Source organism: Dasypus novemcinctus, chromosome 8 (assembly GCF_030445035.2).
Source record: "Dasypus novemcinctus isolate mDasNov1 chromosome 8, mDasNov1.1.hap2, whole genome shotgun sequence".
Classification (NCBI taxonomy): Eukaryota; Metazoa; Chordata; class Mammalia; order Cingulata; family Dasypodidae; genus Dasypus; species Dasypus novemcinctus.
The window spans coordinates 81,635,234-81,659,306 of NC_080680.1; the positions used below are offsets into that span (position 1 = coordinate 81,635,234).

General features: G+C 37.6%; 1 protein-coding gene across 3 annotated transcripts in view; it reads left to right on the forward strand.

Moving 5' to 3' along the window:
* The window catches only part of MELK (maternal embryonic leucine zipper kinase), a 143,259-nt gene that overhangs the window by 77,927 nt on the left and 41,259 nt on the right, over positions 1–24,073 (forward strand). For 2 of the 3 annotated variants that reach the window (XM_004457268.5, XM_004457269.5), the window contains 2 exons: positions 1,977–2,075; positions 18,367–18,453. In XM_004457268.5, the coding sequence (XP_004457325.1) occupies positions 1,977–2,075; positions 18,367–18,453 (186 nt within the window). The remainder of the gene's footprint in view (positions 1–1,976; positions 2,076–18,366; positions 18,454–24,073) is intronic. The other variant, XM_004457270.5, reaches the window with a different exon arrangement.

Here is a 24,073-nt window from a genome sequence, read left to right on the forward strand (position 1 = left end):
ACGTGTAGCCCCCATCCTTCCAGCCCCTAGTAACCTATAATCTACTTTGTACTTCTATGCTTATTCTGGGTATTTGATACAAGTAAAATAATACAGTATTTGTCCTTTTGTGTCCAGTTTATTTCATTCAACATGATCTCTTCAAGATTCATCCATGTTATAGCATGTATCAGAATTCCATTGCTTTTACAACTGAATAATATTCCATGTTTTGTTTACCTATTCATTTGTTGAATGGATACTTGGGTTGGTTGTACTTTTTGGCTATTGTGAATAATGCTTCTATGATGTGTACATATACCTATTCAAGTCTCTGCTTTCAATTCTTTTGTGTATCACCTAAAAGTGGAATTGCAGGGTTGATTACCCAAATTTTAAGGATGTTCATGGTGCTGTTACACCATTATCTATTAGCTTAAAGAAATTTCCCCTAATCCTGTCCACTTGGAAAATATCCTATACTTGACCCTTTCTAAATTATATTGTAAGCACATTTTTTTAGGCCTCTCTCATATATCTTTGCTGGTGTGGTTGTTTTGTTTATTACGGTAATATATTTATAACATAAAATAAAATTTACCATTTTCACCTTTTTAAAAAATTCTTTCAATGTATATGCAACCTAAAATTTCCCATTTTCAAATACACAATTTAGTGGTGTCAACTGCATTCCCAATATGTGCTGTCATTACTGCCATCCATTATCAAACGTTTTCATCATCCCAAACAGAAACTGTGTACCCATTAAGCAATAGCTCCCTTTTTCCCCTCATTCTGGTGGTGTGCTCGTTCTTTTTTCTTGAGCATTGTCTGTTTTCTCTACTTTCTTCCATTTTCTTGCTCCTGTTCTTGCACATTAAGTATATAGTAAATAATGAATGCTTGCAACTTATTCAGTATTTACTATATGATGCAATTGAGTAGACCCCAATATGTAGAGCAGTGACTCTCAAAGTTTTTGTAACAGAATTACTGGAAGAGATTGTTAAAACAAATTACTGGGCCCCACTCTCAGAATGTCTGATTGCGTAGGTATGGGATGAGTCTGAGAATTTGAACTTTCAGATGATGCTGATGATGCTGGTCCCAAGAATACACTTTGGAAAGCCACTGATTTAGTGGGTTTTAATGAGCCTCTGAGGGTGAAAGATAGGGGTGCTGAAGTCTAAATATCTACCCTATGGATAGGCAAGCCATCTGATTCTGATCTGTAAATTGGGAGTTCTGAGCCTGGCCTCATTGCGTGTGGTTTTATGGGGATAAAATGAGCTTGATAGGAAATAATTTGAAAATATGAGTACTTTATTAGTGCAGTATTTTTCCCATTATTACATATTCCAAATATCTTCAGTTTTTTCCTCTATTAAGCTATTTCCACTTTTTATTCGTAATTTACCTCAGGCTCACCCACTTTAAGTAGGGCCAAAGCACCAAATCTCCATAATGAGATTGAAAACATCTCATCCTTTTCTTTAGACTCCAGAAAACTTAAATCTTTGTTGATTAATTTTTCTCTCACATTTGAAAATTACAAATGGATAAGAAAAGTATGCTTTTCAACTTGTTCTGTGTGATTTTAAGCTCATTGGAAGTAGAGATTGCATATTCAATATGAATGCCCTGTATTGTGGCTGTTTGAATATTAAATTGGTGAATATTTCCTATGAATAGGTTTTCCAGCAAAAGACTATTACATCATACAATAGAGTGACTGAACTTCATGAATAATGTCCATACCAATGAAGTTCATGTTTGTTAAATATTTATCTTCTAAGCCTGGTTGGTTGCTATAGTTTTCTTGCTTCTGTTGCATTTTTAAAAGAATTTACTCCAAGGCCATTTTAAGGTCTTTGACAACATTTTTATGATTATAAACTTTACATCTGTTCTGGTGAATTTTGAGTTCTCAGAAGGAAAGGTGTTCGATGTTCTCTATTTGAAATGTTTATCTGTAGCTATTTTTCAATGGCCACTAGGTGGACCCAAAGAAACGGATTTCTGTGAAAAATCTATTGAGCCATCCCTGGATCATGCAAGATTACAATTGTCCCATTGAGTGGCAAAGCAAGAATCCTGTAAGTAAAATTAAATCCTGTAGAATTTTTCTTGTTTAACTTTGTGTGGTTTTTGTGTGATTCAGTACCTACAGTAATGTAGTCTAGATATAAAAGAAAATGTATATTTTGTTGACTTTTTCATCAAATTAGTGTTGGGGAAACTTGAAACTGAATCATTTATTTGCCTGTTACTTTCTAAGATAGTTGTTCTCAGCCCTGGCTACACATGTGAGAACCATGCCTTGGCCCGATCCCATTACAAATAATAGGTATTTTTAAAAGCTCCCAGGTGTTTCTGATGTGTAGTCAGGGTTGTTATGAACACTGCTCTGGGGCTCTTGGGCAAGTTACTTAACTTTGCAAACCTATTTATTAATTTGTAGAAAGTAGGTAAAACAGTTCTGTCTACCTCCCAGAAACTGATATCAGGTTACAGTGGTTCTGTAACATTTTAGTCTCAGGACACTTTTACAGTGTTAATATTTCCTTATTAATTCATTAAAAATAATAGTAATGAACCCATTGCATCTTACCATAAATAAAATATTTTTATGGAAAATAATTATTTAGAAAATAAATTTTTGCGAGAAGAGTTGCTTTGCTTTACTGTCTTTGCAAATCTTTTTAATGTTTGCTTCTGCATTGTCTGTTTTGATGAGTTATTTTGGTTGAACTATATGAGGACAATGCAGCCTCACAGATAAGTAGTTGAATAAAGGAGAAGTATTTTAATAGCCTTTCAGATAATTGAAGATGCTCTCTGATATTCCTCTAAAACTGGACAAGTGGTAGTTTCTTAATTGGTTGCATGTGGAATCTGAAACCATATCAGAGAACTTTTTGTACTCTGTTACATTTTAATCAGTTGGTCTGTTTTATATTTTGAATGGGTATTTTTCCCATGCATGAATTTGTAACATCAAGCATCGGTCATTTGGAAAATATTGGGTCACTGAATTATAAACATCTTCTAAATGTTGACACATTTCATTATACAAGATCAGAAAAATCACATTCCTTAATATCACTAGTGATCACATCAGGAAAATCTTTATGTTTTGGAAAGCTATCAAGCTCATGGTGGCAGATATAAGTTTTCCAAAATTCTATTCTTTGCTTGCAAGCCCAGATTTGTCGTTGACAACAAATACTGTCAGTGTTACCCTTGAAGTGACAAATTCATTTTGTTCAATTTGGAGAAAATTTTTGCTAAATATCCAAGTCTAAATAATCATAGTTTGTCAGTGTTCTTTCAAGTAAAAATGCTCTTCTATGAAAACAAATGAACAAAAAGAGTAATTCAGCTTGTAACTCAGTCACAGGTGTGCAACAAAAGTGCTTTACGCATACTTCCCATTTTGTTCCACAAATATTAAAAAGACATGTACTCGGGGCTGAGATTTAATACAGTTAATGTTTTTACTGCTTCAGTAAGGTTATTCTTAATGGAAATCTCTTGTTTTTTAAAAAATATGAGTGTATGGGAGAGAATACAGCATCTTAGTACAATTTGGTGCCACTGCATTAATTTGTACTAAGGTGACAACAGTTTTAATCATCATTGCTTTTGCATCATTAGTGCAAATGTCAACACTGTGAAAAATGCAGATAACATTTTAGTATTATTATAAAAATAGTTTGAGCCTCAGAAACCCTCAGGGGTCAGCAGACCATGCCTTGTGAACTGCTTTAAGGTTCATGAAAGAACTTTAAAAACACAAAATTTTGTACAAGTTTAAGCAATTATTTTAATAATTATTCTTCATTAATGTTTTAAAAATATATTTTAATAAATGGCAACTCTAACTTGGTAAAAATATGAATGCTACTAAAATATGTGTAGTTTGTATATCAGTTAGCTATTGCTACATTGAAAATCACCCCATGGACAGTGGTAAACATTGTAGTCTATACTCTCCAGAAGAAGGGGAGTATATGGGGACTTCATATTTTTTTAATGTAAATTTTTAAAGAAAGTAAGAAAAAAAAAAACACCTCAAAATTTAATGGTTTAAACTGATAATTTTATTTGCTTACAATTCTGTGGATCATCAGTTTGGACTGGGCTCAGCTGGGCAGTTCTTGTGCTGGCCTTGCCTGGGGTACTGTAGTCATCTGGTATCTTGACTAGGGCTAGATGTTCTGAGCCTTACTCAAAAGACTGGATGTTTGTGCTGGCTATTTGCTGGGCCACATGTTCCCAGCAGGCTAGCCTGGGCTTCTTAACATGGTGGCTGGATTGCAAAAGAAGCAAGAAAGAGGGAAAACCCTAAGGTGCAAGTCTTTTTCAAACTTCTGTCTGCATTTTATTAGCTAATGTCCCATTAGCCAAAGCAAGTTACATGGCAAAGCCCAAAGCCACCGTGAAATGTGCACCCTTCATTGTGGATCCAATTATTATTCCTTACTTATAAATAAGGAAGTCAAGGTACAGAGAAGTTAAGTAATACAAAGGAATTAGATTGTCTGTAAGTGATAGAGTTAAGATTTGAAGCCAGGCAGTCTAGTTCCAAAGTCTTATTTTTTTTTTTTCCCCAAACTTTTATTCTCTTCTTCCTTACCGGTAGAGAATAGAGAAACTCATCTATAGTGGTAAGAAAAGAGGAGAGAGACTGCAATGAAGCCTTCCACTTTATTTTCCTTTGATTTTGCAAGAAAATAGGACATGTGCAGAATAGCTCAGACATGCCACAGTGTAGACTTGGTACAGCAGTGAAATATTTGCTTTCTAGAATAAATATACTCATAAATACTCTTCCCCCCCCAATTAAAAAAAAAACCACCATTTTTCTGTAGTAAAATCTATACAACTTTAAAAGTTCCATTTTAACCACTTTCAAGTATATAATTCACTGGTATTAATTACATTTATAATAATCTTTATTTTTTTTCCATAAATATAAATACTCTTCCTACTGGTCAGCTATTTTTCTATTGGAAAAAATAGACTTTGCTTGTTTCTAGCTCTTTTTCACTATTTTGCCCACTATTACAGCTTTGCAACCTGATCTGAAATCCCTCCTGATTCTCATATGACTATCAACTCTTAAAATTTCTCTCATCCATATTCTTCCTAGCCTTCCATGACATTGTTAACATCTATTGAGCAAATACAATTAGAACCACAACTTCATTCTAATAGCCATCAAGACTGAGAGCATAATTGCTTCAGAGTGTGCAGGTGTCCTAGTGGTGCAGCAGCAGGGCCAGGGTAGCTATGATGTGCCCCTTGTGAGGTGGAGAGAGTGGGAGGTGCAAATGCTTGTGTTCAACCATTGGGGGTCATCATTTCTCCATGTATGGGAGGTCTTTGCTTGTCTTCTCAGCCACAATCCTAGTAGTTTAGGATACACTGCTGTTTGCAGAACAGATGCCAGAATGAAGAAAGTCTTTGATTTTAACATTTTAACAAAATGTATTTAATTGGGGCACTGTATAAAGTCAAATATATACATTTTTGAGTGTTTCAAGAGTATTCATTTTCACATTTTAGTATAATGATTGCTAATATATACATAATAATATATAACATATAATGCAAAATATATATCCTAGAATGATATGTATTTTAGTAAGGGCTCTACAGTATGTCTATAGTATACCTGTATCTATATTATATCTAATATATATAGTATAATATAGATAGAGCATGTGAAATAGTCTTTATAGAAGAGTCTTTTAATTAGTACTTTAATAATCATAGAATAATGATTCTATGGGCTTTATGTTTTCTAACTCATTTAATCCTCACAGTACCCCTCTGACATAGGCACTGTTATTCCTTATTATCCCCATTTTGCAGATGAAGCAACTGAGTCAGAGTCGTTAAGTGACTTGCCCAAGGTCAGGCAACTAGTAAGTGTAGAACCAGGGTTTGAACCCAGAAAGAAAGGCTTTCGAAAGGAATGGATCTGAGATGTCAACTAGTTCAAGCTCAGACCTGTATCCTGCATGTCTGCAGCTTTTGTGACAAGCATTGCTTGTCTGGTCTCTATTGGAACAGCTACTGGAGCAGAGTCATGGAGAGTTGGTGTGGTGTGGTAGAAAAAACTGAGGGCTAGGAATGAAAAATCCCAGCCTTAGGTAGACTGCACTAACTTCTGTGTCTTTGCTTTCTCACCTCAAATATGGGAATTTTTAATTTTTATTTTTTAAAGATACTTAGATTACATAAACGATACATAAGAAATGTAGGGGATTCCCATTGCCATTAAGTGTGGATTGTAGTTTACATTATAGTGTAAACTCTCTCCTGCACAATTTTATAAGTTATGACAAGATATATAATGGCCTGTATCTGTCATTGCAGTGTCATTCAGGGCAATTCCGATGTTCCCAAAATGACTGCATATTACATCTATTTTTCCCCCCCTCCCTCTCCTCAGAACCTCCAGTGGCCACTGCCTCCACATCAATGATAAAAGTTCTTTCATTGCTAGAATAACAATAACTTTATAGAAGAATACCAGTAAGTCTATTCTAGTCCATCGTTCATTCCCCCATCCTGAGGATTCTGGCATGGTAATGCCCACTCTGCCTCTAATTGAGAGGGGGGCTTAGATCCCATGGGGCATATGGATGGGACTCTCTTGCTTACAGTTGTAGACTCTCTCTGTTCCTTGGGATGGTCATTGCCCATCATCATTTCCTTTTTAGTTGTCCTGGGTGAGTCCAATGAACAGGAGAGTATGTGTTGCAACTCTGTTGAGATTCAGGGCCTGACTGGCACATGAAAAGCCCAAAGATTTAAGTCTCTTAGGCATAAACCTATCAACTCTGGTACTAACTATAGATTCAAATAGAAGGGGCAGAAGAGCCATATGTAGGGAAACCACGACTGAGTTCAACTCTGTCACACTGGGGAGCACAAACTCCTGAACTGTCAACCTTGCTGTAGTGCCTGAACATCTCCAGAGCCTTCAGAAGTCCTACTCTTTGAGGCAATATTTACTGTGTCAGTCAATGAGATCATCCTGAGATGTGTATAAGCATAACCTCTGGAATGACCTCCCAACTCATTTTGAAGTCTTGTAGCCATATAAGCTCATTTGTCTTTACCCTTTCCCCCTTTTGTTCAAGGTCTTTTTCCAGTTGCATTGATAGCTGATACTTGGTGGTAATCCCTCAGTGCCAGGGAGACTTATCCCTGGGAGTCATGTCCCACACCAGGGGGAAGGTAATGCATTTATATGCTGAGTTTGGTTTAGAGAGAGGCCACATTTGAGCAACAAGGAGGCTCTCAGGAGGTAATCTCAGGCAATCTACAATACTAGGCTATGTTTCAATTTGAAAGAAAAGCTTCATAAGTACAGTCATCAGTACCAAAGGCTAATATTAGAATTCTAATGACAATCTCATATGTATTTTTGGGTCATGTTTTGCCACTTATAGAGTATTTTTACATGTTAGTCATTCATCTCCCTTGCCTACGTCATGGAGCTCTTGCAAGGATTACATTAGTTATTTAGGGATCTATCTATAAAGGATTATTGTTGCTTTTTGAAGTATTTGTTTTTCTCCCTCAGTATTTATATCATGAGAAGTGAACTATTAGAAATAGTTCAGATTTACTTGGATATTTAAGTTATAGATGCTGTACTGTAATTCTTTGAATGACTTCTTCCTCTGTTTTCACACAAAGCTCACCTACTCAAGTATTGTATCAAATAGAAGTTATAATCAGTTCCATTTTCTGCCCTAGTGGTCAGGAAATGTAGTAGGCACTGATAATACAAAATAATTGGCCAGCTTCTGGTATCCATTTTGGTACTTAATTTAACTTGAGTATATGTGGCCAGGAATTCAGAACAATTAAAGTATCCAGCCTCTTTGGAAAACCCAGCTTGGGATAAGTCATGTTTTTCAGAGTTTGGCATCTTACCCATCCTACCCTTTCCATTCCTTTCAGTTCAGGAGCCTAGAGAATAAGATCGTGTTATTGGTGTGATCTTACTTGCTATCCCTTCTTCTTAACCTTGTCTCTCATGTTCAGTTCCTTCTTATCTTTCCCCCCTTTCCCACATACACCTTGTGTTAAAGATATGGGAAAGGAGGCTTTTTCGCTTGAGCATTGATAACATCAATGAGAAGATGTTTAATTAGGTGTTAAAGTGTCTAGACTGAGGTTGAGACCATCCTAAAGGAGGAGTCTACAGTTCTGGGAGCTGGCAAGGTCAAAGCAAAACGATGAAAATTCATTGTAAGCATTTTGGACTTTCACGGTAACATTAATATAGACTTTTGTGCATCACTTGAACGGATATTGAAACATTGCTAGTAACCGTGGTCAATAGTTTATATTATGGTTTACACTTTGCACCACACATTATATAGGTTTTGACAAATTGTATAATGGCCTGCATCCATCATTGCAATATCATGCAGAACAATTCCAATACCCTAAAAATGCCCTGTGTTCCCCCTATTCATCCCTCCCCTTTCTCTCAGGATCTCTGGTAACCACTATCTTTATATCAGTGTTACTAGTTCTTCCATTACCACAGTAATAATAAGCCTACTTTGGTCCACAGTTGCATTCCTGTCTTATGTTTGTTCATTCCTCAATTTTGAGGATTTTGGAATGGTGATGCCTGTTCTGCTTCAGATTGAGAGGGGGCTTAGATTTTATGGGGCAGATGGAAGGATCTTTTTGTTTGCAGTTGTAGATACTCTTTTGCTTTTTGGGCCATAATTTTTAAAGATGAAACAAATAGATGGCAGTAAGCATATCCAGAAGATGAGTTCTTTCCCAGCCCTTCATATCCCCATCATCATCTGTTCAATTGTTAAAATTCTCTTAGGCAGCCAAGGGATTACAATTCTTGCCCTATTGTAAGATCTGCATTGGCACTATCAGCAAAAAGCAGCCACCTAGGCATCTGAAATCAGTGGCTGTACAATGGACTGGTAAAAGACTGACTCAGACTTGTGACATACTGTATCTCAGGCTATCTTTAAGTTCAGTACAGTACAAGGAGCCCTACAAAATTGTATGGTGCAAAGTGTAAGCCGTAATGTAAACTATAGACCATGGTTAGTAGCAGTGCTTCAATATTCAATTGTAACAAATGTACCATACTAATGTAAGATGTCATTACATTAGTGTGGTACATTTGTAAGGGGACACTAATGTAAGATGCCATTACAGTAGTGTGGTACATTTGTGAGGGGGGGGGGTTGGTATATGGGGATTCCCTGTGTTTTTTAATGTAACTTTTCTGTAATCCATAACTTATTTAAAAATAGTTAAAAAATTACGGAGACTTTTGGGAAGATCGAGAATTAGAGAGATGGAGGGATCATTTCTCCAGAAAAAATAGAGTACAGGCAGAGACCGTCTAAGGGGCTGCTGTGGGGCTCAGGACACCAGAGGAAGGCGAGATACCACCCAGAAGAGAGGGGCAAAGGAAAGGAGTCTCAGCTGGCTGAAGAAGAGCTGCAAAAGAAGCAGCAGGCACCCTTCCCCCACCTATGGAGTAAACAGTAGACTGTTGACTGCATCGGCTGTGTACTGCAGTGGCTGCGGACTGGGGATTGCAGGGGCCCTTCTCCCCAAGGAAAGGGAAGAGAGAGGGACATAGCCTCCAGCAAATTTAGATTTTGACCAGCAAACTTGGTCCTGCTACATTGGAGGAGTCTCATACTTCATGGCTAGGTTGGACTGGGACATGACATTGTTTGCCATGAGAGCCAGCAGGGAGCAAAAGATAATTTGCTCAAGCATCCTCCCTAGTTCCCCAGGCCGGTTGCTGAAGTGACAGAGGGAGGGTGTGGCTGGCCAGGGGTTGAGAACAGGCTCTGAGAAAGTTTGTGGCTTGGCCATCCTGGAGAAGATTGCTTCTGAGCTGCCCACCTGCCTGAGGAGTTACACTGAATGCATTTCCCTCTAGCACTTGGGGTCTCAACTGTGAGGTCTGCCTAGGGGCACCATCTGCTGGCAAGACCAGAAAAGTGCACAAAAAGAAAAAATAAAGAGGCAAGCAGGCGCCTTTACTGCCAACATCCTTGGAAACTGTCCTGCACCCCATTACTGGGTCCTTAGCCCTGTCTTGAGCAGTTAAGTGGGACAATCCTAAATATCTAGAACAAGTTTAACCAAGAGTCAAAGAACATGATAGCATATAGCTACTTAACAGTAAATCCCTAGGCAAGAGAGAGAAACTGAACAACAGAGTAAACTTGGCATCAGAATCAGATTCCTAGACATCAGCCAAAAATTACAGACCATACAAAGAAAAAAGGAAGCTATGATTCAGGCAAAGGAACAAATCAAATTTCCAGATGAGACACAGGACGTGAAACAGCTAAATAATGAGGTTCATATGAATGTCCTAAGTCTAATCATGGAGTTGAAGACAACATAGCTAAGAAAATAAAAGACATTAAGAAGATATTTGGGATTTATTGGACTTACCACACTCAGCTAAGATGGAGTTGAAGAAGGACAACCACCACACCATGGAGCCTAGAGTGATTACAACTGAAAATGGGAGGATTGCATCCAGCATCCAGGTGGAATCTGAGCCTCCTCTTGACATAGAGGTGCAATGGACACAACCAATCCAATGTCCACATAGAAGAGGTGGCATTGGATTGGGAAAAGTGGACATAATGGACAAAGGGTATGGGGAAAGGCAGGAAGAGATGAGAGGTGGAAGCGTCTTCGGGACATGGAGCTGCCCTGGATGGTGCTTCAGAGGTAATCACCGGACATTGTAAATCCTCACAGGGCCTACATGATGGAATAGAGGAGAGTATGGGCCATGATGTGAACCAATGTATATGAGGTGCAGAGGTGCCCAAAGATGTACTTACCAAATCCAATGGATGTGTCATGATGATGGGAACGAGTGTTGTTGGGGGGGGGGAGAGGGGGGGTGGGGGGGTGGGGTTGAATGGGACCTCACATATATATTTTTAATGTAATATTATTACAAAGTCAATAAAAAATAAAAAAATTAAAAAAAAAAAAAAAAAAAAAAAAAAAGAAGATATTGGGAAACGGACTTTGGCCCAGTGGTTAGGGCGTCCGTCTACCATATGGGAGGTCCGCGGTTCAAACCCCGGGCCTCCTTGACCCGTGTGGAGCTGGCCCATGCGCAGTGCTGATGCGCGCAGGGAGTGCCTTGCCACGCAGGGGTGTCCCCCGCGTGGGGGAGCCCCACGCACAAGGAGTGCGCCCCGTAAGGAGAGCCGAGCCGCCCAGTGTGAAAAGAAAGAGCAGCCTGCCCAGGAATGGTGCCACCCACACTTCCCGTGCCGCTGACGACAACAGAAGCGGACAAAGAAACAAGACACAACAAATAGACACCAAGAACAGACAACCAGGAGAGGGGGGGAAATTAAATAAATAAATAAATCTTTTTTTAAAAAAAAAAAAGAAGATATTAAGTGAGCACAAAGAAAAATTTGAAATCTGGGATGGAAAATAACAGCTTATGGAAATGAAAGACACAATAAGTGAGATTAAAAATACCATAGAGCAAAAAATTACAAAAATTAATTGGCCGTAGGTGAGTGTATATAGGTCAGTGGTAGAGTGCCTGTTTCCCATGTATGAGGTCTTGTGTTCAATCCCTAGTAACTCCTAAAAAAAAGAAAAAAAATTAATTGGCCATAGATGTAAGGGTCTATTGGGAGCCCTGTATGATGTTATGCATGTTTGTTTTGTTAGTTCGTAACTTTTACTATTATTGTTTATATGTCATTCATACATGAATATATATATGTCAATAAGTTTTTTTCAATTAAAGTAGAGGCACACAATAGCAGATTTGAAATCATGGAAAAAAGAATCAGTGGTGTAAAGGGAAGAACAACTGAAATTGAAGAGAAAGAAGAACAAAGAGAGAAAAGAATGAAAAATATTTAGCAGGGCCTCAGAGAGTTGAATGATAACATGAAGTGCACCAACATATATGCTGTGGGAATTCCAGTAGGAGACAAGAATGGAAAGGGGCAAAAAGAGTGTTTGAGGAAATAATGGCCGAAAATTTCCCAGCTCTCATGAAAGACATGAATATGTGTGTTCAGGAAACACAGTGTATCCCAATTATAATAAATATAAATAGACCTACCTCAAGACACATCATATGCAGAATGCCAAATGCCAAAGATAAAGAGAAAATTCTGAAAGCAGCAAGGGAAAAGTGAAACATCACATATGGGAGATGTCAAATAAGACTAAGTGTGGATTTCTCTTAACAAAACATGGAGACAAGAAGGCAGTGGAATGATATAATTACAGTACTGAAAGAGAAAAACTGCCAACCAAGAATTCTTTTTCTTGCAAAACTGTCCTTCGAATATGACAGTGAACTTAAAATATTCACAGATAAACAGAAACTAAGAGATTTCATAAGCAAGCCTGCTCTGTAGGAGACACTGAAGGGAGTTCTGCAGCCAGAAAAGAGAAGAGAAGAGAGAGGCTTGGAGGAGAGTATGGAAGTGAAGACTGTCAGAAAGGGTAACCAAAAAGGTAAAAAGATGGCTAAAAGGTAAAAATAAGATAAGACATGTGAAAGCCAAAGGATAAAATGGCTGAAGTAATGCCTTTACAGTAATAACATTGATTGGTAATGGATTAAACTCCCCAATCAAAAGACATAAACTGACAGAATAGTTAAGAAAACATGAGCCATCCTACGCTATCTGCAGAGGACTCAACTTAAACCCAAGGATGGAAATAGACTGAAAGGGTGGAAAAAGATACTTCACACATATAGTAGCCAAAAGAGAGCAGCAGTAACTATACTGGTATCAGACAAAACAGACTTTAAATGGGAAAAATTGATAAGAGATGCAAAGGGTATTATATATTAATAAAAGGAGCAATCCACCAGGGAGAAATAATAGTCATAAATATCTATGCACCTAACCCAGGTGCCCCAAAATACACGAGACAAACTCTGACAAAATGGAAAGGAGAAACACATGTCTCTACAATAATATTTGGACACTCAGCATGCCAAGTAGAGCAATTAGAAGATCAACAAGGAAACAGAGAACTTGAGCAATATGATGCAGAAACTGGACCTGACAGACATATGCAGAACATTGTACCCCAAAGCAGCAGGTTATATATTCTTTTTAAATGCTCATAGGTCTTTCTCTAGGATAGACCACATGTTAGACCACAACACAGCTCTTAATTCATTCAAGAAGAATGAAATTATACAAAGCACCTTCTTAGATCATAATGGAAGGAAGCTGGAAATCAATAATAGGTGGGAAAGGAGGGGGGAGGGATTTGAAAATATACAGAGGATGGACAACACAATCTTTAAAAATCAGTGGGTCAAAGAAGAAATTGTAAGAGAAATTAGTAGCTATCTTGAGATGAAAGAAAATGAGAATACAATATACCAGAACTTATGGGATACAGCTAAGGCGGTGCTGAGAGGGAAATTTATAGTCCTAAATGCCTATGTTAAAAAAGAAGAAAGAGCTAAAATCAAAGATCTAATTGAACAACTGGAGAAACTAGAAAAAGAACAGCAAACCAACCCCAAAGCAAGCACGAAGAAAGAAAGAAAAAAAGATTAGAGCAGAAATAAATGAAATGGAGAACAACAACAACAAAAAACAATAGAGGCTCATAGTCTGCAGCTGATCTTGTGGAGAAAACAGAGGAGCTGAGCCCAGAGGAACCCAGGAAGCCTGAACCCTCACAGACATCGGCAGCCATCTTGCTCCAACCTGTGGAAATAGACTTTGGTTAGGGAAGTAACATATTTTATGGCCTGGTAACTGTAATCTCCTACCCTAAATGAATACCCTTTATTAAAAATAAAACAAACAAACAAAAAACAATAGAGAAAATCAAAACCAAAAGTTGGTTCTTGAGAAAATCAGTAAAATAGACCCTTAGCAAGACTAACAAAGAAAAAGAGAAAATGCAAATAAATAAAATCAGGAACGAAAGGGTGGACATTATGACTGACCCCACAGAAGTAAAAGGGATAAGAGGATATTATGAGAAATTGTATGCCAATAAATTAGAGAACCTAGATGAAATGTCCAAATTTTTAGAAATGTGCAAACAATGTACATTGGTTTGTTGAGTTCCTATGTTTCTTATAGAATCAATCATAAGCAAAGAGATTCAATCAGTCATCAAAAATCTTCCAACAAAGAAAAGTCTAGGACCAGATGGCTTCACAGGTGAATTCTACCAAACATTTCAGGAATAATTTATACAAATTCTATTTAAAATCTTCCAAAAAACTGAAAAGGGGGGAAACTACCCAACATATTTTATGAAGCCAACATCATCCTAATAACAAAGCCAATTAAAGATACTACAAGAAAAGAAAATTATAGACCAGTCCTTCTAATGAACATAGATGCAAAAATTCTTAACAAAATACTTGCAAATAGAATCCAATAGCATATATAAAACAATTATCCATCACAATTAAGTGGGTTTTATTCCTGGTATGCAAGGGTGATTGTAGCAGTTTGATATTATTTGATGAATTCCAAAAAGAAATATTTGATTATGTTTGTAAACTGGTCTTTTCCTCTGGGCGTATTAGAGTATACTGGATTCAAAGGTTTTACTTTAATTTGATTAAATAATAATTAAGGCTTTGATTGGGCCATGTCAGTAGGACATTGAGTCCTTGCCCCCTTGGTAGAAGGGGACTCATAGAGAAACGGCACTGCAGAGAAGAGAGGTTGGAGTTTTGAGCTAAAGCCTGGGAAGTAAGCACACAGAGGAGCTAAGCATCTGAGCCCAGAGAGAATCCAGCCCTGGGGAGAAAGACAGAGCCAGTCACCTGATAGTCTACAGCTGATCCTGCAGAGAGAATAGGGCAGCTGACCCTGGAAAGAAACAAGCCCTGGGAAGAGAAGAACCCAGGAAGACTGAACTCTTGACAGACATTGGCAGCTATCTTGCTCCGACATGTGGCAACAGATTTTGGTGAGGCAAGTAAGTTATGCTTTATGACTTGGTAACGCTCTAAGTGTCTACCCCAAATAATACCCTTTATAAAAGCCAACAGATTTCTGGCATTTTGCATCAGCATCCCTTTGGCTGACTAATAAAGTGGTTCAACATAAGAAAATGAATTAACATAATATACTACATTAACAATGGGGATAAAGCATGTGATACTCTCAATTGATGTAAAAAAGACATTTGACAAAGTCCAGCATCTTTTCTTAATAAAAATGTTTCGAAAGATAGAGAAGTAAAGTTCCTCAACATAATGAAAGGCATATATGAAAAATCCACAACCTATATCTTACTCAACGTGGAGAGGTTGAAAGACAAGGATATCCATTGTCATCACTGTTATTCAATTTTGTGCTGGAAATTCTAACTAGAGCAGTTAGGCAAGAAAAAGATATAAAACGTATCCAAATTGGAAAAGAGGAAGTAAAACTCTTCACTATTAGCAGATGACGTGATCCTATATTTAGAAAATCCTGAAATGTCTACAACAGAGCCACTTGAACTAATAAATTAGTTCAGCAAAGTAGCAGGTTACAAGATCAACACACACAAATCAGCGTTTCTATATATTAGCAATGAGCAAGTTGAAAGGAAATCAAGAAAAAAAATTCCATTTACAATAGCAAACAAAAGACTCAAATATCTAGAAATTAATTTAACCAGGAATGTAAAGGATTTGTATTCAGAAAACTCCAAAACACTGCTAAAAGAAATCAAAGAAGACCTAAACAAATGGAAGGGCACTCTGTGTTCATGGACTGGAAAACTAAAATTCCTGAAGATTTTAATCCTACCTAAACTGATTTATAGATTCAATGCAATACCAATCAAAATTCCAATAGCCTGCTTTACAGAAATAGAAACGTCAATTACCAAATTTATTTGGAAGGGAAATGGGTCCTGAATAGCCAAAAAATTCTAAAAAAGAAGAGTGAACTTTGTGGACACATGCTCCCTGATCTTCAAGTGTTAAGTGGTCAAAACAGCATGGTATTAGCATGAAGATAAATACATTGACCAGTGGAATTGAATTGAGAGTTCATATTGGCCCTTACCTCCATGATCAACTGATTTTTGATAATCCTACCAACTCCACTTTATTGGGACAGAACAGACTTTTCAATAAATGGTGCTGGGAGAACTGGTTATCCATAACCAAAAGAGGGAACGAGGACCCCTCTCTCACTGCCTATATAAGAATCAACTCAAAATGGACCAAAGACCTAAATGTAAAAGCCAGGACCATAAAACTCTTAGAAGATAATGTAGGGAAACATTTACAAGACCTTGTAGTAGGTGGGGGTCTTTTAAACCTTATACCTAATGTCCAAGCAACAAAAGAAAAAATAGATAAATGGGACCTCCTCAAAATTAAACACTTCTGTACCTGAAAGGACTTTGGGAAGAGAATAAAAGGGCAGCCTACTCAATGGGAAAAAATATTTGGAAATCACACATCCAACAAGGGTCTGATATCCATGATATATAAAGAAATCCTACAATTCAACAATAAAAAGACAAATGACCCAGTTACAAACTGGCTAAAAGACCTAAGTAGACATTTCTGTAAAGAAGAAATACAAATGGTGAGAAAACACGTGAAAAACTGCTCAATATCACTAGCAATGAGGAAAATGCAAGTCAAAGCTATAATGAAATATCACTTCATACCTTCTAGAATGGCCACTATTAACAAAACAGAAAATTACAAGTGTTGGAGAGGTTGTGGAGAGATAGGAATGCTTATTCATTGCTGGTGGGAATGTAGAACGGTATTGTCACTGTGGAAGTCTATTTAGGGGTTTCTAAGGAAGTTGGTTGTAGATCTACCATGTGAGCTAGCAATGCTTCTACTAGCTATATATCCAGAAGAACCAAGAGCAGTGACATGAACAGACATCTGCATACTGATTTCATAGGGGCATTATTCACAATTTCCAAAAGATGGAAACAACCCAGGTGTCCATCAACTGATGAATGGATAAACTGTGGTATCTACACAAAATGCAGTATTATACAGCTGTGTGAAGCAATGAAGTTGTGAAGCATATGATATTGTGGATGAACCTATAGGATATTATGTTGAATGAAGCAAGCTGGACAGAAAAGGACAAAAGTTTTCTGACTTTGCTATTATATTATGAACTAAATATTATGAGCAAACTCATGGAGTTAATAACTTAGAGAATATGTTTCCAGAGAAAATAAGGTGGTTTGAGAATGGAAAGGTGAGGTTTAATCTGTGCAGAATTGGTAAAAAGTTTGTAAATGTTTGAAAATGAATAGAAATGGTGAAAGCACAGCATAGGATTTGTAATTACTAACCCTATCATAAGGGTATATTAGTGATTTTTGTTGGTTTTTGAGTAATGAAAATGTCCTAATATTAATTGAAGTGATGCATGCACAACTTGGTGATTATACCAAATGCCATTGATTGTACACTTTACATAAATTGTATGGCTTATGAACCAAAAAAAATAATAGAGCGGGTTGGGGGAAAAATATACCAAGTGTAAGACATGGGTTATAGTCAGTATTAATACTTTGACAATGCTTTTTCATAATTTGTTAAAATGCTACACAACAATGCAAGGTGTTTGTGGTGGGATGTGATGTATGGGAACTCTGTATGATGTTGTGCATGTTTGTTTTGTAAGTTCACAACTTCTACTTTTTTTTTTTTTAAGATTATTTATTTATTTATTTCTCTCCCCTTCCCCCCGTCCCCCCAACTGTCTGCTCTCTCTGTCCATTTGCTGTGCATTCTTCTGTGTCCGCTTCTATTCTTGTCAGCGGCCTGGGAATCTGTGTCTCTTTTTGTTGTGGCATCTTGCTGCATCAGCTCTCAGTGTGTGCGGCGCCACTCCTGGGCAGGCTGGACTTTCTTTCAAGCTGGGCGGCTCTCCTTACAGGGCACACTCCTTGCACGTGGGGCTCCCCTACACCGGAGACACCCCTGTGTGGCACGGCACTCCTTGCATGCATCAGTGCTGCATGTGTGCCAGCTCCACACAGGTCAGGGAGGTCCTGGGTTTGAACCACGGACCTCCCATGTGGTAAGCGGACACCCTATCGGTTGAGCCAAGCCGGCTTCCCCACAACTTTTACTATTCACTTATTTATGTATGTTCATGTATGAATGATATACTTCAATAAATTGTTTTTAAAGTATTAAAATAATTTTGGAGAATGTTAATTCTAACCCAAGAGTTTGACAAACTCATATTGTTTTTACATATTAGTGTTTGAATTTATAAGATAATTATGCTGATTTTTAAATTTAAAAACAATAGATATATTTGTAATTTTTTGCTAAGTTTATGAAGTTCATTTTTTGTTTTGTAGTTTATTCACCTTGATGAAGATTGTGTAACAGAACTTTCTGTACATTACAGAAAAACCAGGCAAACAGTGGAGGATTTAATTTCATTGGTAAGAAATACAACATAATTCTGAGGGCAATATCTTCTGTTTCATTATTCTATATTTTGTTAGTACATTAAAAGCATAGCATTTTCAAATCTATGATTTTACTGCGAGTGTAAATATACACTTTATGATTTCTGCTTAGCTATCTTCTGATATCTGCTGGATATCCTTCTGAAAGATGAATATTGTACACTTAAGAATTGATTAAAGGGAATTATAGTGGAAAATTATTAAACTACTCCACAGAGAATTGACAGAGTTCCAATTCTGACTATTTTAAAGCTCTCTAACATGGGACTATGATTCTGCTGTGGAAATGAGGTAAATTCAAAGCAGTTTTCTTCTTAACCTAAAAGTCACCCTGTAGCATCACATCACCCCCCAAGTTTATGATTTTGGATCATTTTAGCTCTTTTAGCATGTGGTTTTCTGTAGAGTTAGAGGTATTCACAGCTGTTTCTGAGTGTGATCTAACATGCCTGGCAAGAATCACATCAGACTTTGATCCTGATTCAGTACTTTTTCTTTCATCACCTGTGATTTTTATTTGTTTTTCTGTTTTCTAACTTGTAAGATAGAGACCTTAAGTAACATTTTTTACTAAACAAAGCTTTGGTAAACCACAATCTTGTCAGTGAGGAGTAGATAAAAGAATTATTTTGAATGACATTGTGAACAAAAGCTTTCTGGCTCTGGAATGTATCTGGAAAATATAAGTATAATTTACTTTTTCATGGATAATGTCTTTCAGGAATGGCCAGGATTGGGAATTGCTACAAGATTATGTCAGGTCCTTAGTCTTTTATCAATGAAATTTTGAAGTTTCCATTTAAACAAAAAATGTATGGCTTTTTCTTTGAATATTTTTAATAAAAGACTGTATTTTAGATACATAAGAAAGGATACATTAAAAATTTTTATTACAGACAGTTTCAAACACTCACAAAGCAGAGAGAATAGTATAATGATGATGAACTTCCCTGTACTCATTATCTAGCTTCAGCTGTTATTAGCATTTTGCTGATTTTATCTGTACCTGAACACCCTCTCCCATCCACCTTTTCTAGCTGAGTATTTCAGAGCAACTGCCAGGCATCATGTCATTTTACCCAGAGAAACATTTTGTTTGAGGTCCCTAAACTTTTAAACTCTGAATATTAAAAGTAACTTACTCAGAAATTCAAGAATCATTGAAAAAAAAATTAAGTCTTAAAATGTTATCCTTTATGAGATCTCTAGATAGAATTTTCAAACTTAAGAGTAGAATGGAAATATGAATTAGTTGCTTTCTTTACTTTTGATATGGAAAACAAGATTGATAATGAAGCATATTAGACATTATTTTCTGATGTCACATCTCTAAAGAGCTTAGTTATTCTGAAAGCTAGCCAATGACCAATGTCAAGAATGCAGTGAGGGAAGTAATAGTTTTTCTTTTCTTGTGCTCTCTTCTCTCCTTAAATGCCTGCTTATGCTTATGTTTCAGTCCCTGGAATATGTGGAATACAGGCTACTCTAGATTACACATTCTCAATCTTGGCTGCACATTGCAATCATCTGGGAACTTTAAAATAATACTGATGCCTAGGTCTCATCCCCCAGAGAGTATGATTTAATTGGTCTGGAATGTGGCCTAGGCATTAGAATTTTTAAAAGCTTTCCAAGGATTTCTATGTGCTAGTAGGAGGTGAGAAACAGTAGTCTAGATTCTTGCTACTCAAAGAGTGATCTAGGCCCAGCAGCATCAGCACCTGGAAGCTTATTAGAAATGCAAATCATTTTTTTTTAAAGAGTTATTTATTTTGTATTTATTTCTCCCCCCCCCCCCAGTTGTCTGCTCTCTGTGTCTATTCACTGTGTGTTCTTTTGTGTCCACCTCTATTGTCAGCGGCGTGGGAATCTTATGTCTCTTTTTGTTGCATCATCTTTCTGCATCGCTCTCCGTGTGTGGCACCACTCCTGGGCAGGCTGGACTTTCTTTTGCGCTGGGCCGCTCTCCTTACGGGGTGCACTCCTTGTGTGTGGGGTTGCCCTACGCAGGGGACACCCCTGTGTGGCACGGCACTCCTTGTGTGCATCAGCACTGCATGTGGGCCAGCTCCACACGGGTTAAGGAGGTCCTGGGTTTGAACCGCGGACTGTCCATGTGGTAGGCGTCATGATTCACATGTAGATTGAAGCTTGAGAAGCATCAGTCTTGGTCTGTGGTTCTCAACCAGAGGCAGTTTTGCCCCCCAGGAAACATTTGGCAATGTCTGGAGACGTTTGTGGTTATCACAACAAAGGGGAGATGCTACTGACATCTAATGGGTAGAGACCAGAGATGCTGTTAAACATCCTACAGTGCACAGAACAGCCTCTCACAACAAAGTGTCAATGGTGCTGAGGTTGCGAAATCCTGGTCTACATAGTTTCAGAGATTCACATTCATCCTAGGTACTTTCTAGTTTGAAGAGCCCTGGGAAAACCAGGTTTGAAATGAACTGGGGTTTATTAAAATTTTCTGGCGTCTTGGGAACTCTGCCTTACCTTTGGGTTTGGTTAGTCAAGATACAGAGAGAGACTAGTTTGCTGTGATCCATGCTGGTATCGGGCTGTTGATTTTTATGTTTGTGCAAAGAGAGAAACAATATTTCCAAGCATTCAACTATATGGTGCTCCCACTTTTATATTATGTACATTAACACCCCTAAACTGCATTTTATATGCAGAAGTTCAGTTTTTCATGTCTCATGTAATTTTGAGCAATCTAATTTTGGCCCTCATGGGATTCCCAATAGTGGTGCTGGAGGCTTATATCTTGCTCACTTAACTAGGCTGCTGATCCTTCTCACTGTCTCTTGCCTAATACAAACTTTATCCCAGCTCACTGCTCTCCTGACTTTCTCCTTATTTTCCTAGCTGCAATTGGCTCTGGATTGTGGGAACAGCCAGGCATATGGTAGGGGAACTTCAATGATGGTCACAATTGCACATGAAACCCTATTCTGTCTAAGACCCCCTTTCCCCACCTCTGCATTGCAAATACCCATGTGTTCTGGTGGCAGAAGATTAAAGATTGAGGGCCTCAGCAGCAGGTCAGGGGCAAGGTGGTAGGCCACTCCTCATTTTCTTTAATCCTCTGTACCAGTAGCTACCTCTTCTTGGTCCAGGTACCTGTTGTTGTTGTTATTTTTGTTTTTTAAAGATTTATTTTATTTATTTATCTCTCTCCATCTCCTTGTTGTTTGCACTTGCTGTGTATGTTCATTTTCTTTGTTTCTTTTTGGAGGCACTGGGGACTGAACCTGGGATCTCCAATGTGGAAGGAAGGTGCCTAATCACTTAAGCCACCTGAGTTGTGCCTATTGTTGTATATCCTTTTGTGTCTCTTGTTGCGTCATCTTGTCACATCAACTCACTGCACTGACTTTCTGTCCTGCTCGTCCTCTTTAGGAGGTATTGGGAACCTCCGCTCCCTGCTTTGTTGTGTCTCTCATTATGTTTTTCTTATTGTGTCTCTTGTGTTGGCTTGCTGCATCTGCCTGTTGAGCTAGCTCTCTATCTTCTTTAGGAGACACTAGGAACCAAACCATGGACCTCCCATGTGGTAGGTGGGAGCCCAGTCGCTTAAGCCACATCTGCTTCTCCTGTTAAGTTCTTTAACATATGAGCTGCCTAAATAATAATTGGAAGATTTGAAGCTATTTTTAGTTTTCTGGAAATGGAACCTTATTTAAAATGGATATACCTTTTGCTTTACTTACAGATACTTGACTTTTAAAAACGGAAATTGCTTAAAAGATAAGGAGACATTGGTTGTGTTAAACTTGTGGATTGACATCATTTGAAAGCATAGCTAATGCATTGATTTATCTGTTATTGAATATAGAACTCCCCTGAGAATCTTATTGTAATGAGAGTTTGCAGTGGGTATGGCAGAAAAGTTACCAAAAGGATGCTTTTTGCTTAGGAAAAGGAGGGTTTTGAGGATAGTTGTAAAACTCCTAGACATGTTTTAAAAACTCCATCTAAAACTCTTAGCTCTGTCCAGAAATTGTTTACAATGCTTAAGTTATGCCATGACATTGTTTATAAGAAACTGGCAACTTGTTTCTTAGCTGTTGTCTCTAATCATGTATCATACCTGAGACCATAGATGTGGAGGTGGGAAAAAAACCTTTAATGTAGTTTTTGGAAGGTGGAGAGAATGATTATAATTACATAATTTTCACCCGGATATCTTCTTCATGAAGCCTTTTCTATCCTTCTCTTTCACTAACCCTGCCTGAATTCAAGGCAGTTTTGTACGGTAATTTATTTCTGTATATTTTATCCTTTCCCCACTAGATTGATGGGGACCATTACGCAAATTTCTAAGCAAATATTTTGATTGGGACCATCTAAAATATTAACTTATAAAATCTAATAAAAAGAATTGGTAGTAAACCTTTTTGACTGGGTGTTGGACTTTGTGAGGGAAGTACATAATATTAGATATTCTTCAGTATTGTTGAAATGTGGCACTTTTGTAAGGCAGAGTCTTACCGTCTTAATGAGTACATTATTTAGAAACTTTGAGTTAAACATGGCAGATTAAACATAAGTTTATATACAACATTTCCTAAAACTTCACTAAATTAATAATAAAGGATTAAAAAGGCAAAAATTTCACAAGGACAGAGAATCAAAGAGGAGACAAAAAGGGTGTCAATAAAATTTTGGAAGATATGAAATAAGTAGATAAATGGTAGCTGACATAGCATTTTCAAGAAAGTGAAAAACTAAGTGTCTGCAAGTGGGAAAAGAAAACAAGAAAAATGATTAGAGCCCTTGAGCTCCAGAAATGCTCAGAAATTGAAGGTACCAGTAACCTCTGAAGTCAGGGAAGTGAGTAGGTCTGAAATAGGAAGATTGGCAGAAAGTCTGTTAGAAGCATTTAGACTCCTAGGTCCCTTTCTTAACCCTGTTCTGCAGAATAACCGCCCTTCCCCACCCCAGCAGAAGACTGGAGATGTTGAACAAGTAACATTTTTGGCCTAGACACAGCTCAGGTAGGAGAAGGAACCATTCTGGAATGGATGCAAGGACACACAAAGTCCTCATATAGAATAGTGAACCACCACCTCTATCTCCCTTTCCCTTTCCCTACTCAATTCTGAGAATGCTGGAACCAGAATTTATTCTTATTTGTAGTGGGGGTGGGAAAAAAGATTTATCTCTAGGGATATCCAAGCAAAAATACTTACTGTACCAAGGGTTGGGAAATCAGGTTCCTGCTCAGTCACCTTAGAGAAGGCCCTCAAGATGATGAAGAGCCTCATCGTACACATGGAACTCTCTCATCAGCTGTTTAGTATAATACGTCTTCATTTTTGGACATTGATAACCAAAGATCATCAGACATTTGAGGAAAACCTAATACAAAAATCAGAGTTCAAAACAAATGGAGTGGGGTGGGGAGCCAGGAAGGAAGAAAAAGTAAAGATACTTAGAAAAGAGAAAAACCAGACAATGTGGGGAGTGGAAGAAAATGGCTAAAAAATGATAATGGAATTGAGAGAATTTCTTTCATTTGTGAAACTAGGAATAAGATGACTAAAAAGAATTTTCTGAGAAATAACTCACAAAATTGAAAATATGA